Source organism: Protopterus annectens, chromosome 6.part1, assembly GCF_019279795.1.
Source record: "Protopterus annectens isolate FY-2018-M chromosome 6.part1, PAN1.0, whole genome shotgun sequence".
NCBI lineage: Eukaryota > Metazoa > Chordata > Ceratodontiformes > Protopteridae > Protopterus > Protopterus annectens.
This window is the reverse complement of record NC_056738.1, coordinates 118,442,588-118,458,399: the sequence shown is the minus strand read 5'-3', so window position 1 is coordinate 118,458,399 and position 15,812 is coordinate 118,442,588. Positions and strand designations below refer to the sequence as shown.

General features: G+C 39.1%; 1 protein-coding gene across 1 annotated transcript in view; it reads right to left on the bottom strand.

Moving 5' to 3' along the window:
- The window catches only part of LOC122805262 (dynein axonemal heavy chain 11-like), a 4,596,980-nt gene that overhangs the window by 2,933,246 nt on the left and 1,647,922 nt on the right, over nucleotides 1-15,812 (bottom strand). Inside the window, exons 34-36 of the mRNA XM_044075350.1 lie at nucleotides 4,379-4,471; nucleotides 2,531-2,725; nucleotides 1,916-1,993 (exon numbers count right to left, since the gene is read on the bottom strand). Of these exons, the coding sequence (XP_043931285.1) occupies nucleotides 1,916-1,993; nucleotides 2,531-2,725; nucleotides 4,379-4,471 (366 nt within the window). The remainder of the gene's footprint in view (nucleotides 1-1,915; nucleotides 1,994-2,530; nucleotides 2,726-4,378; nucleotides 4,472-15,812) is intronic.

Sequence of the window (15,812 nt, the reverse complement as noted above, 5' to 3'; positions counted from 1 at the left end):
GATACAATGCAGCCTGTGGCTGAATAGGCCCTTCTTCCAAGCGAAGGTGTTTGTCACACTCATCTGAACATCAAACAGTGGGAGTAAGACATCACTTAGCAAATACTACTGTAAAATACAAACAAAGCTCCTATATATCTATGCTGAAACCTCTGCCTTGCAACTGACTTCTTGTTGTAGGAATGCTGGTATATATTGGCTATTTCCAGATGTAAGGCTTCCAGTGCAGTATCAATAATTTTTCAAACACTCAAGGACAGTAGCAATACACTGGCTGCTTAGTCTTCATCTCTCAGACAAACTATCCTACTACCTAGGACTGCCTGTGAACACATTATTAAGGCATGGTTAAGTTCCTTCTGTCTACCTCATTGTGACAGCTAGGAGTTGCTTCACAGGACTTCTATAAAGCTATTTCAGAGGAAGCTAAACTGTTTACCCATAAGTTCTTTCACATTTAAAGTGCAGTGAATACCCTCCTTTCTACAAACTGGCTAGCAGCATCTGGTTTCTATCAGGCAACCAGTGTTATGATTAATTTATCAGTCTGAGACTTGGCCCAGCCTAGTTTAATAACATGCATGCTATGAGGAATGGAAATAAATATCTTTAGTGCAAACCATTTAGAGATGTTTTCTAATCAGCACCACTCCAGCATTAATCCCTTTACTTTAAAGTTGCTTTCCACAGACTTCATGCTATTGCAGTGTCCAATTTCATACAGTTTTGAGGCAAGAGTTGTTGCATAGGTCCTTATTGAGCAGTTATATTAGAATGTTCACTGCCACTAAATAAAGAATATTGCAGCTTTTTTATTGTTACCACTTTGATAAAGTACATCTGCTATCCTCTTATCATTCACCACATTTCTTGTATCAAGTATTTCAATGAACAAAACTGCCATTGCTGCTCCCAGCAGCTTTGTTTGTTGTTTTCTTAGGATACATGCATCCCATCTCTTCAAGTAAACAGTTTCCAATTCTGTGAGATGATTAAGGGCTCTGTCTTCCATTAAGTGCTTAATGTCTACCTTTGCCCATATTTGCTTATATTGTTTTGTTATAGTCTCTTATTTTCTCATAATCCTTTAGAAAAAATAAATAAATCCTGAGACCCAATGCTTTTTCCAGGACTTTATCTACACATTTTCCTATTCATCTACTGGCCTAACTATTCAGTCCTGTGCGGCATATTTTCACTAATCTACCTGATATAATGTCACACTGTTTGCATTTTTCATAAGACTTCAGGAAAACAACAAGGAGCATATCAACACAGACAGATGATGTGGTAAAATAAAATCTTTAATAAACAATCCAACTGACGACTCAGAAACAGGACAAGCGCTTTCGGCATAATGCCTTCTTGTTTTTTCTGGGAGCATTCTTTAGTGGTGCTTACCAGATTTTTCTAATTACATTTTTCATATTTTCTATATACCAAATATTATGTCATTATTCTTTCACAAACTTTGCATGAAAACTATGGGGGGGGGCTGTTTCCTTCTACTTGTTTACCTTCCAAATGCAAAGGTTTGTTGCTTTCACTGTGGATGGATTCATGTAGAGCCATTACCCCTCTACCCCCTAACATCATCCCTCATTTGAGATGTAGTCCTCATTATTCGAAAGCCCACAGTCCTCAAGCAAGGCCATCTTATATCATGTAGTTTATTCTTCACTGCATCTATACTGAGCCACACCATTCAGCATATATAATGCTGTATTCTGAGTTATTTAGCTTTGTTTCCCACTGGTAAAACTGCATTATTACTGCTAACAATATGTACCACCTGTCTAAAGTGTGCAGGATGCCCCTGTTTCTGTCTGACTTACATATTCTACACACAGTGTGAACAGTAAAAAAATGGTTTCTCTTTTGCTACATTACTCCAGAACTAAAAGGAAAATTTTACCTGACTTTTGCCAGTTCCAGCATTTCCGACGACAAAGACTGAATGCCTCACTGTTAACAACTCCTCTAGCTGAATAACCTACAAAAATTTAATGCAATAAATTACTTTGTCTTTATACAGTTTGTACACATAATTTGTTTAATTTACTCGTGTTTCTTTATACTGAAAATAAAACATGCAGATTTGTAATGCTGACATAAAATTGATTTGTACAAGCAAAATATATTTTTATCTAAAATGATTACTTAACATTTCAGTGTCCTCTGCATATGTGTTCTGGTACAATACACTAAATAAACATGCATTTACGCTTCAGCATAAGGTAGACAAGAATGGACTACAAGGAAGTATCACAAATAAGTTAACAAGTACTTTTCATTTTCTGCACAACTCAGCATCCCCTGTAAAGAGAAGCATACTGCATAGCATTTGGCTCAACACAGAAAAGCAAAGCACTAGGAGAAGCATATGCTTGGGTTGTATTTACTGAATGGCACAGAAAAAGCATTAGCCAGATGTTGAAACAGAAGAGCATCAAACAACAGTGATCATTATAGCCCCTGTTCACTTAATTTAGAATTTACAACAAACTAAGCAGAAAGCCATTATTTCCACCTTCAGTATAAAGTTTTCTTCAGGCTGCAGGCGGAGTTCTACAATGGATTGACGCACCATCTGTTCCAGATCCAGGTCTTTTTTGCGAGGAACATCCAGCAATGGAAATAAGTCACTTATAAGTCCCAGGAAGATGGGAGCATCATTTGTTACTATCTTCGGAAGATTGAAATCCCTCAGGGCACGCATCAGAACCTTAAAAAGACAGCTAATACTATTATTTAATGGAATAAAAACAAACCATAATAAAGGGCATAAAATTAACAAACATTATGAATTAATCATAGACAATTATTGCCCATATGGCTTGTTAAACTCAATCTGCTACCTGTAGTGGCATAGCATGTTCATAGATAGAATTAGAACAGTTTTCCCTAAGGCAGTATGTACAACAGTAATCATACTGAACCATGCTTATTTGATTAAAATTATTTAACATAATCTTTCTTTTCTAAATATTTCATTTAAGCAAGTAGTTGTACATATAAACTTTTGCATTTTGCTGTTAAACTAACTGAATCAAGAGTATTTTTTTGAAAACAAAAGCTCATTTAGAGTAAAAAAAATGCAAAAGTATTAACATTCATATCTGTAAAAACATGTTTAATATTGTTGAATAACAAATTATTTAAAGGACTAAAATAAGATAGTCTGTTTACATATAGTTATAATGTTCTGCTAAAGCACATCTTTTGAAATAATCACCCCTTATCAACATGCAAGCTATACAAACTTGTCAATGCAAGGTGCTTGAATGTGTACTGAAAGGATAATTATGGGGCTTCATCTGATTTTTAAAAAAAGCAGATTAATAATAATAACAATAATAATAAAAGTGGCAGTCTTAGCCATCTCAAAACTTGATTAGTAATATGAAAATATTCTCCCTAGAAAAGGTACTTTTCTATGGGGCTGCTAAATTTTAAACTCTCTCCTTATATAATGAGAATACTATCAAGAGACAGCAGATAGTATTCTTGTTTCATTTACTTTATCATTGAGACAGCTTAATACTTACAGCATTTGGTAATATTTGTTTATTGATACATATTGTTTCCTTATATAGTCACTGGCACAGTAACCCATATAATTATATTTTCAGTACTGTAAACTCATATGTGCTTAACTTAAATGTGGTCAATGACCATTTCCCTTTCCCCATGGTTGCATGACCATAGTGTTAATACATTTAAACAAGAAAAGTATGAGGGGTTGCAGAGTTACTGCCTTCCCAACCTATCCGAAAGAAATTTTGTATTCTGTGTTTAGTTGGCTCTGAAAAGCAATTCTTGATCCTTTTGGACCAAAGGTTGCCTTTGGTTGGTTGTAGTTCACTTCTTATAGCAGGTACCCTATACAACTCCACAATTAATGGGGCTTATGGCAGTCATTTCACTATTCCAAAAGAACTATAATACATAAACGTGTATAAGTTAGAGTTAGTGAAGGAACTCGTTTATGTTTATTCAGAAATTATGCAGTGAGGCTGGTCAAAATAATATCTGATTTCTCTTTACCAGTATGCTACTAAAAACAAGTAAATAAATAAAATAAATAAACAAAAACATACATAAACTGAAAATATCCTGTCTCTAGAAAAGAAAGCAAAATATGAATTATATGGCATGATAGAGCACTGCTGCCAAGCCACCAAGCCAACTAGCACAGACTTTAGGAACATTCAGTTTTTGCCATCTTTCACTGTGGGGAAGTAAAACATCATTAAAACACATGTGCACACGAATACTCTCTATCTCTCTCACACACACACACACACACACACACACACACACACACACACACACACACACACACACACACACACACACACTTCAAATTAAAGGTCACCTGGTCTTCAGGTTTGCTTCTGTCTTCTCTCTTCAATGACCCAGCCACAACTAAGACAGATTTGATGGCTCGAAGACCCCAGTCGTAATGATCCTGTAATAAGATGTGCAAAGACCTGTTCAGTAACATAACATATTTATTCAAAGTACTACTTATATTTGCACAGAATTTGCCAGAAGCAATATCAAAGCACTATGACCCACTGTGAGAAATAACTATACAAATAAATAGCTATCAGAAGATTATCTTATCTTTGCATAAAACAATAAAGTTATAGTACTGAGTTAGTTTTGTTTGATATAATGATTATTTTCTTTCATATGCAAGGCTTAATTTTATCAGCTATGTCATGGCTTAGTAAAACTGAATGTTTTGCTATGTAAAATAGATCTAGCAAGGAGGATGAACCCAATACAGCAGTAGCTTGGGTCCCATTTCAGCTGACGACATGGGTTCAGAAATTGATTACGATTACAGAACTAGAAATGAAAGGATGTAGGAACCATTAATGCTGCTCATCTTTCTCTAAGGAAAGGTTTGGGGATGGTTAAGGCATTTACCTCACAGACACAAGGTACAGGGCTAGATTATCACCTTTGAAGGGAAACTGGCTAGGCAACTAGCCCAGTACTTATCTATGAAACTATTAGACTGACACTAAAGGGACCTTGGCAGAGGTAGCAAGGTCCATCCACACACCCAAGCTGCCACAGTCCTGGGCAGAGCTATATAAAAGGCAGTATGAGCATCAAAAGCTTCATAACTTTCTTGCTCCAATAAAGAAGGCTGCAATCCTGAAAGAAAAAAATGTTAGGAAAGGAATCACCAAGGAAAATCAATGTAACTATACAAAAAATGGAATATACCCCTACACCATTGGAAAATATTCAGAGAATCAAGTACGGAGATCGGAATGAGGGGAAGGGTACTGCAACACTGATCTATTAGAACATCTACTGTTATGGTGAGTTTACGTACACATCTGTACTATGTTCAGTATTTAGATCATTGTTCATAGGTTCATGCAAGGCTACCAGGCTAGCGGCTCTATGTTAATCCTGGGCTGCCCCAATTGTCTTTGGTTAGATGGATGTACTTTACAGATTAGCATGGACTACTCCTGTCAATAAGGGACATGGGTGCTACCCCTGGGGTGAATTTGCAGTCAACCATCCATTTATTCAAGTTGCATTTGAATAGGGTCATTGAGGAGGTCTGCTTCATATGAATTGGAAGTTTATTCCTGAGCAGCAGAAATCTCTGGGAGACATACCTGTCTATCCAGCATACTCTCTTAATTTCACTAGCAAGGCTGAGATCCCTAGAGTGAGTGATTCTAGTGCCATTTGATTTTTGGATGTGCAGCATTAACATCAGGTCAGGGTCAGAGACTGACCTGTAGAACACGCATAAGTCACCTCTCGGTAGCCTATATGATACAGTGTACAGTGACAAGGTTTTCAGTCTATCCATGTAGGTCATGGTTTGGAGGCCCCTTATCTTCTTAGTGAGAAACCTGTGGGGTCTGTTCAGTTGCTGCAGGTGTCTGGTGAGATACATGCAGAAAGGAGCATTGTACTTTATTAATGGTCTGATTAGGTTTGAGTACAGTGGGGTTATAACATCCTTAGACCTGAAAGTGATGCCTTTACTTATGAGATGCACAATGTTGAAGGCTTTCCTTACTTCTGTGGAAACCTGGTGATCAAAGTTCAGATTGCTGTCGACCTGTGTTCCCAGATCTCACACCACTGGGTTTAAACTTAGAGGGGTGCTGTTAATATTGTAATTAGTGGAGAATTCCACTTTGCCAAATGGGATAATAGTGCACTTTTTTGCATTTAGTTTTAGACTGTGACATTGGCACCAGTCATGTGTTTGTGTTAGCCCCTCCTGTAATATGTTAACATCATTGTGGGACTCATTGATTGCACCTAGTTTACAATCATCAGTGAACTTAGTAAGCCAAAGGTCATCTACTTTAGCCTAGACTTCCAAGAAATTGATTCCAAATAGTAAAGAGCCCAATACAGATCCTTGTGGTATGCCGCCGGTGACAGGCCTACTGGTAGAGGTGGAGTCACCAACTTTGACAGTATGTTTTCTGTTGGTGAGTCAATCAACTACCCATCTAGTGATGTAAGGGTTAACACCTAGCTGTGAGAGTTTTTCAATGATACCTAAATGAGGGATTATGTCAAAGGCTTTGGCTAGGTCTGGATAAGTGGTATAAAAGTATAAAACTCTTACCTTCATCCAGGACTTTGGTGATTTTCTTGAGGAAGTCTACCAGGTTCAGTAAGCACAATCTCTCCTTAATGAAGCCAAACTGGGTTGGGTCTAGAGTTTGAAGGTCGCCTATGTCCTTGTTGACAAGGTCCATGATGATCCTTTCCATGGCCTGCAGATGAGGCTGGTTAAACTTATGCATCTACAGTTCCCATGATCCATTGATGGCCCCCCCTTTATGCAAGAGGATTACTGTTGATGATCTCCATTCTTCTGGTACAAAGCCAGTTCTCAGGCTATGGTTAAATAGAATGACAAGTGGGTCAGTTAGGTCCTGTTTTAGATTGCGTAGTAAGCAACCTGGGATGTTGCCTGGTCCCATTGAGGCTGTTTTTTGGACTTGGAGAACACAGATATGACTTGATCTCTAAAGATACTAGGTAGAAAACTGGAGTCAGCTATGCTTTGGGATATGGCTGGTGGGGATAGGGGGGTGAAGTTTACACCAAATCTTTCAGGTAGCAGGTTGGCAATTTCCTCCAGTATAGTGCCAGTGGTACCATCTACTATCAATTCGGCACATAGCTGGGCACTCTCTTTTAGATTTCAGACATAGTTAAAGAATGTCTTATGATTGTCCTTGGCTAGGGATGCTATTTTAGTTTCATAATTAACTTTAGAGGATTTTACAAGATTTCTGATTTGCTTGATCGATCTATGGGAGAAATTCTTCCTCTGCAGAAGTAGTTGCTCTTGTTCTTGGACATCTGTTTCTTCCTTTTGTTATACAATCTGTTTATATCAGATGTCACCCAAGGTAGCTTGTTTTTTGGGAGAGCCTGGTTTTAACCTGGTCAGGTACATCCAAGTGTATACAGTTGCTAACGTGATTATACTGGGCATTTGTGTACACCATTGCATAGGAGTTATTATTTCCTATGATTGCAGAGAGTATAAAACTTTTATACCATCACTTAGTAGGCTGTAGTTTGCTTTGGAGAAGTTCCTAAGTTTTTTTTTTTTGCTCCTTTGGGGGTATGGGGTTCAATAGTTACTTCGAATGAGACTGATTTATGGTCTGACCTTACTAAGCAGGGCATCACACAGGGGCAGTACAATGACCACCCATATTGGTGAGTACTATGTCAAGGACATTAGAGCCCCTTGTGGGCAGTGCAGACTATCTGTTCTTGAGCATTTGCATTGACAAAGTCCAGGAAACTCTGGATGAGCATATTTGAGTTAATGTGTTACCCAGTCAAAGGAGGGATCACTGAAATCTCCCATGACTAAGGTGTTAGACAGTATGGCGGGTGACTCCAGTAAGTCAAGGTAGGCATTGTGCTTCTCTTGGTTTATGGAGGGGGACCTATAGCTACCAATGATGTGGTTGGGTCTTTTGCCTATAGTTAATTGGGCATAGAGTAGTTCAAGAGAGTCATACTGTCTGACCAATCTGGCAGTGTGCTTGGTTTTAATGAAGATGGCTACATCTACACCTTTGGTTCTTTCATGCTCATTCAGAGGTCTGAACATGTGGAAGGCATTGTAGCCTTGCACAGCTGGGGTGCTCTCTGTGGCCTGGAACCACATTTCAGTGACTGCACAGACATTAGCATCTTCCAAGGTGAGGAATGCTTCCAGGGAGTGCAGTTTCATGTTTGACTCCTAGCATTAAGCAGCAGAACCTTGAGTTTGTGTCAAGTGGAGTTTGCCAAGTCAGAAATTTTGTCAATCTGACATTGCCTAAAAAAGGCACTATGGGCAAGGGAGCCCACAGGATTTTTTGCAGGGGGGTGCAAACCCAGAGCCCCGCCCACTCCCCCCATGCAGCCCCCCCATGCAGTCCAACCCCCCAACACAGCCATTTCAGTGTCCCATTACTTGGCTATTTCTCCCCAGTTGCCATACACACTGTTAAAAACTCTGTGCGCATACTGTTTTATGCTTTACTTCTACGATATTACAGATATTTCAATTTAATTTACAAATTTTATAGCACAAACACTGATAGACATTTGACAATGAAAACAGACAGCATTAAAACTTCTCTGTCTCTGCAAGTCACATTAACTGAAGCAGCATTGAAACCCACATTCAAAGAAATTGCATCTGGCCATTGGTAGGTTAAGTTTACCTTTGGGCTGTTTTCAAATCATTGGCCCCTTGCACACATTTTAGGACCATGCAAAAGTTCTTTAATACAATCAGGAAGGTGAATCAATTCTAATATATAATAATTGAATTATATCCCTTGTATAATACAGCAACACTTGATAGAATGTATTTTAAATTTATAGTTTTGAACATTTTCCCAGTAAGCAATGAAATAAAACATATGAACCAATAATGACAAACTGCCCAATTTCATTTCAACCATAAAAGGCCACTCAAACATTTGTCATTACAATCCGCCAATATCAGTCAATATGTGCAATTTCTGCAGAAGTAAGTCATCTGAATAATTCCACATTAAAAAGATTTGAAACTAATGAAGAGATTGTTCCTATAAAACAAATTGTTATGTCAGTGTTTCATCTACAAATTCAGTGCCCATTGCCCTTGAAGAATAAATTGCCTATGTTACATTAAAAGATAAGGTAAACTGGTATATTGCAATAGGGAATGGGTGACAAGCTGAAAAAAGATGTTCATAGTTACTAGGCATCTCATCCAAATGAGGACATACTCAGTACTGTCACACCCCCACCCCCTGAAAATACAAATTTACATGCTGTGTGAGTAGAAGCTACAGCCCTCTGGATCAAGACGCAAGCACACTACCATCTTTAACAAAATATGAACTACCCGTATGGCGCACCCCTCCTACAAACTCCAAAAAAATTTTACAAACCTACCTAATGAGAACATGACAGTCCATGTGTGCCTCCCCAGAGAATGAGCTTCACCGCAAAACAATACAGAAATTCAAATATATCCAGCTGCAGAACAATGAAGCTACCAAAGCAAATATGCAAACTGCACATTGTAAATCAGTGTCCCAGCTTAACCAGAGTAGGGTGTTCATCAACATTACACCATACAGCCAAATCACTACCATTGCAACACCTAATAGGTTCTTCCAAAGTCTTGTCAGTCAAGGTCCCTCAGCTTTAACTGTCCTATTTTTACAGTGGCACATCAGCCTGCCACAAAGCACTCAAACCACCACTGCAGTTATATATTAAAACTAGAAAGTTAAAACAGCAAATGAAATTCCCTGAAAAATCACATACACTGTATAATATGTTTTATTGCATACAATATACATACATCTTATTCATTATCAGATGTAAACTTTCTCCATATTGAACTTCTTCCAGATGAGTACATCACAACTAGACTCACAATCTCTCAGTCAGTACTACCAAACATCTGTTACTATTAAGGAATAGTTAATTTTATGCCCATTGACCTTCCAAGCCACTCATGACATCAGATACATGTTACTGTGGTGTAGGTTAGAAATACATTTTTACATGCCTTCTACAACGCAATCACACTGTACTCACCTAATATGAAAATGTAAATAATGTATATGACCTTATCTGTTTTTATGTGTTGACTGGAATGAAGACATATAGTATGGAGAAAGTTAACACAGAACATAAACTTGATGCTGGTAGCAGGGATACTGTAAAAATTTGTACTAAAACTTTTTTTTCCTGGCTGCAATAATGCTGTGACTGAAAGACAGATGTAGTTTACTTTTGGCATTTTTTTTGGCACAACTAATCTAGTTTATGTACAAGTATCCAAGAGGGGAAAAAACAGCAGCTCACACAGTCCTCTCGAACATGTCCATACCACAGATTTTTTTTCAAATGAGTTTTTAACTCTAGAGAATGTTATCAAACAAGCATTTTCTTTTTGGCTTTTATAAGCATGGAAGCTACTAGCATGTTACAGTTATTTGTAAAATATAACTCTCAAAATCTTATCTCCAGAATTAGGCATAACTTAATAACAATTGAGAAAAATGGCTCCCCCAAGAGATGTTATTAAAACAGTTGGTATTAATAACCTAGAATATCTCAAAATGTCTAATTAAAACATACACACATTTTGAACTACATGTATGGATAGCTGAGAGGTATGCCACAAAAATACAGAGAAAAGTAAAGCATTCCGCAGAGAAAATATTGAAAAGCATGGAGTGGTGCAATTTGATGGTGAGTAGTCGCATGAGTTGTACTATAAACCCCTGATATTTAACCTAAAGCTCACAATTCTCGTGGGTCAAGCCCTAAGCACTTCTTAACATTAAAATGATCACAACATACATGAAAACATAACACATGTACGTGTTGTAAAGCGATTCCTTGTTTAGAGTATAATGAATCTACAAGTACAAAAAAAAAACAACTATTTAATATGAATGTTCACAGCAGCTCGACTAACCTAAGTTTCAGTGTTTATTCTACAGCTACGAACACGATAAATATATGTGGAACACACTTTATTTGCAGAATGAATTCATACAGTATGCACAGCTCAGACCCACTGAAAATATTTTTCCACAAACTGCATGACCTTGATCTATACCATTTCTAAATCTCAGCTCAGACTGGAGTGTACAATCTGCATACAACATAGTGTAGCGTGTCATTTTGTGCAATAATTTCTTTTAAGAAAGCAAATAAAAAGAAAAACTGCTGCAAAAGCAAAAAAGTCACATAAAGCTCACCTACTCCTCTACAACAGCGTTGACTATAAATCTGATCTGATGGAGCACTTCTCCATACAATAAGTAACGGAGGGGAGCCCTTCTCCTGCATAAAATAAGTAACAGAGTTTCCTTACTGTGGGTAACTCTGGCAGCATAGCATGCAAGGATGTGATCAGGAAGGAACATAGTGTGTTACCGCACGCACTTTGTGTTTAAATTAATTCACGTTAGCATGCGATGCATGCATGAGTTCTCCTTAAAGAAAAAATGATTAGTAAATGGAAATGATAGAAAAAAGTGCGTTTTGCCAAATCATCACAGATAGCTTTAAGAAAATCCAGGGGGGTGCAAGTGCACCCCCTTGCACCTGCCTGCGGGCGCCCTTGACTATGGGGGAGTTAAGCACCTTAGCCAGTATCCGAAAGCCTAAGGGAGAAAGGTGCAGACCATCTCTGGCAAAGCAGGGTGGCCTGTCGACCATGTCTTCCCAGGCTGACAAATACTGGATCCCCCTGGAATGACAGCAGAAGCTAAGCTGACTGTTGAAGTCAATAATTTTTTTGTTTATATTGTGGCATCATCCTGGGTGAAGGTAGAATGCTGCTTAGGGCTAGGGTCATACCTGCCTGGGACACATAATCTGAGAGTTTAGTTGTGTTTCTCTTCATTTAGTCCAGGAAGGTACATCTCAAGTCATTCACCCCAATATGGACTATGTCAGAGTGATAACGGTACCTGTTGTTGAGTGACCTGAGTGCATGCATGATCTGATGGATCCTGGCACCCACTAGGCAGCTGACTGTGACCTTCTCCTTGTCCAGCCTAGTAAGGGGGACATCTATGTGTCTCATTATAGAGTCTCCTATGACTAAGACATTAGGTTTTGAGGTGTTTTGCCTTATGGACTTATTTGGTAAGAAACTGATATGTGTGTTCTTATGTGCAGTGGTTTCTATACATGTTGAGGTGTTTGCAGATAATGTGAGCTTGTGAGGTGTCTGATCTTTTTGTAGGCTTCTAGTGAGTGTGAGTACCTCCATGTATGTGGTTTTATGTGTTGTGTCCTGAACTTGTGTGAGAGGTGGTGTGTGAGCTGACAACCTGTTTTGATGTCTTGTTTTTTGTTATGTGAGAGGATTGTTTCCAAATTTATAGTGTAATTATCTCTCTCACATATTGTACTTGTTTGTTTCAGGGCTAAGTGGTTGTCAATATGCATTAAGCAATTACTACATTGCCCTCAGGATGCCCAGTCAATCAGGGTGGCTGGAGAAGTGATGGAAAAGTGACCATCTATAATGGCAGGTTTATACCATAGTATTGTTGGGGAGTGGGTAAGTTAGATTAGTTTATGATGTAGGAATAACAGAGGGGCGTATTCTGTTCATGGTTTAGAGTGAAGAGCTGTGGAGATGCTGCTCAGTGTGCAGTTGAGTTGCCTGCAGAGCAATAGGAGACTTGTGAGGCTTCTACTGACAGACAGCTAGGGAAAATTTAAGTTTCCAGGCATTTGTTCTTATACAGAGCAGCACTAACCCCCATTGTGTGAAACCTGAAAGAAGCCTGAAATTGGCTAGAAAAGTTTAAGACAATTCTCCTGTTTTGGTCTGCTTTGTCCATTTTAAGAAAAGCTCTTTCTATGGATGGATCCAGAAGACACCCTATAAAAACTAGTGAGTAAGAAGGGATGAGAAATGATTTCTGTAAGTTCAGTTGAAACCCCAGACTGAGCTGGAGTTTCATGGCCCATGTCAGGGTACCCTAACATTTGTAATGAAGGTCTGCAAATATAAGACAAACATCCAAATACAGAAAGCTGTGAATGTATTGAAGCTCGTAGTGAACAATCATTGGAACCAGGCAGTTTGTAAATACTCTTGGTACAGTGGATAGACCAAATGATAAGACAGAAAATTAATAATGTAAGCCAGACTCAGAAAATCTTAAAAAAGTCTGAATTCCTTTGAAACCGGAATGTGATGATAAGCATCTTTGATGCCAACTTTACTATGAAGCTGCAAGAAGGTATGGGTGGAGATAGGGTATGAAGGGATAACATTTTGGATTTTGAAATCTTGACAAAGAGATTCAGAAATTAGAGGTCCAGGATAGGTATCCAAGTTCCTTCTTTCTTTGGCATTAGACAAATCCTTGAGTATCAGTGCTGGGGTACACTTTCCAGCATTCCCTGAGCCAACAGTTGTGCTAACATAGGAGGGAACAGGGACATCTGGTTTGCAGAATGAAGAGTAATCCTTTAAAAATGAGAAAGAATTCCCACTGTCATCTGTACTCCTCTTGGATAAGTCTCAGGAAGCACTTTCCTGAGATGATCTGCTGCCACAGGGGAAGATGGAAGCCTAGACTGAGGGATAGATTTGTAGGATTATCAAGGTGAAGGGACTGAAGAGCCAAATAGTCATTCAGACATTGTAGGCTGCCTTTGATTCTGGGAGGCTTCCCCTTTCTTCTTTGAACCTCCTTGTCACTGTTTGTTCTTCTTGGGAGATTTTCTGGAAAGGGACTAACCCATGACAGGAACACAAGCCTGGAATCAGGCACCTTATCCCAGCAAAGCCGTATATATATTCATCCACTTCTACCCCTGAAGCCGACAAAAGGGATTCTTTCTTTCCAGGTGAGGGTAACACTATAGCCACAGGGTATGTGGCAATCTCCTGGTCCTTAAGGACTTCTTGAGGAGTTATTACCAGATGGACCAGGAGGAAAAGATGAGAGCTCCAAGAAAACAGTTTTGGCCACAGCAGAGTCATCCACCAGCAGCTTAGGTAGTGAAGGATCTAGCAAGACACCTAAAGACTACCCAATAACTTTTTTCGTAATTCAAATGGTGGGAAACAAGAACTGAGGAAAGCAATAACTGCTCTATGCTGAAGCTGGGAAGGAGATCTCACAGGAGAGTAGCACAGCCTGAATGAGCCAGTAAATCTTCTGACATGAAAATGAAGGTTCTGAGGTAGACTTTCCTAAATGCACCAAATCATGGCCCACACTTCTTCTACAGTAAAATGTAGAAAAAAAATACAGATTTTTTACACTGTTTTCTTACAAAAGCATAGCACAAATAAAAAATCCTTTAAAACAACATGACAGTCCAAGTACAAAACATCTCCTAGAATATAATAAAAACTTTCACAGAAAAAAAAGAGTAATTTTTCAAAGAAAAAATATACAGTGGAAGGGCAACGTTTTTCCCAGACAATAGCTTATCTGCTCAGCTTTGAAAGGATTGCTAGCTGTCAGTACCACAAAGCCCACAGAGGCAAAGCACTTTGGCTGCACGAAAGATCTGAAGCTTTTGGCACCCATACTGGCTCTTATATGGCTTTCCACACACTAGTGGCATTTTGGGTGCATGGAAGGAGCCCTAAAACATTTCAAAGCTTGCCAGTGGTCACATCCTTGGCAAGGATATAACCAAAATATCTTAGCCTACTACAACAGTGATCTAGAAGCTGAACATATGTGTATAAAGGACAGTCATAGAAACATAAAGATGAGAGCATTTTGTTAGGAACAGAGTACTATTTTTTTTTTATGTTTCTAAGAAGGTTTGGGGAGGTGGGCAGAAAAGAGGGCATAAGGATGTCAGTAGGGACAGACAAGCAAACACAAAAGATACATGATACCAACAGGAGGAGGTGCATACACAAATGGGGTAGGGAACACCAAAGACAGACACATACAGGCAGACATACAGAGAAATGGCAATTGTTGATGGGGAAAATTAGACTACAAACTGGGGAGAGAACTGACACACAAGTAAAGAGAACATCATGATGGGGATGAATGCCAAGTTGCACAATGCTGAACCCAACCTCGGGACAGTCACCTCTGTGACTGCCCTCAAGGCAGGTTCCGGCCACTGTTGGCCTGCTTGTCAAAGCCTAGCAACTATGTGACACTATCAGTTATACAAGGATACAGTCCAGGCAGTCAATGTGGGTGCCAAGCTGATGGTTCACAAAAGCTGTAACTAGGCTCTCCACCTCCTGCAGATGACATACCAGGACCCATTGGTGATGCCTTTCTTGTAGATCCTACACCCCTCCCACTGATGACAGATTAGAAGTGAGCACCAGGGAACCCTCTAGATACCCCTTTCCTGCATGACCTAGGTCATCCTGCAGAAAAGCTGGCCTGGAGACAGGGGGTAACCATGTAGGGACTTGTGAGCAGGTGCATGGTATAATGAGAGAGACAGAGAGAGAGAGAAGCACTAAAGTAAAACCAGTTATCAGTAATATGTACTATAATAGGTGGCAATCCCTGGAGGACTAAACTGCTGTTAACTATGCAATGGCAAACTAAACACAACGTACAGATCAGAGAAACACGTAGTTCAACTAACAACTCCCTCCATGTCTATGACATGTGAACAGGGTATGAGTTGCAAAGAGTGACCATAGGAGCCAGGGAAGCTCTGCTTAACAACTTCAGGAGTCTGAAGTATCCGTCACAAAGCAGCTTGCCATCAGGTGGCAGACATGGCCTACCATACAGTGCTGCAATTTT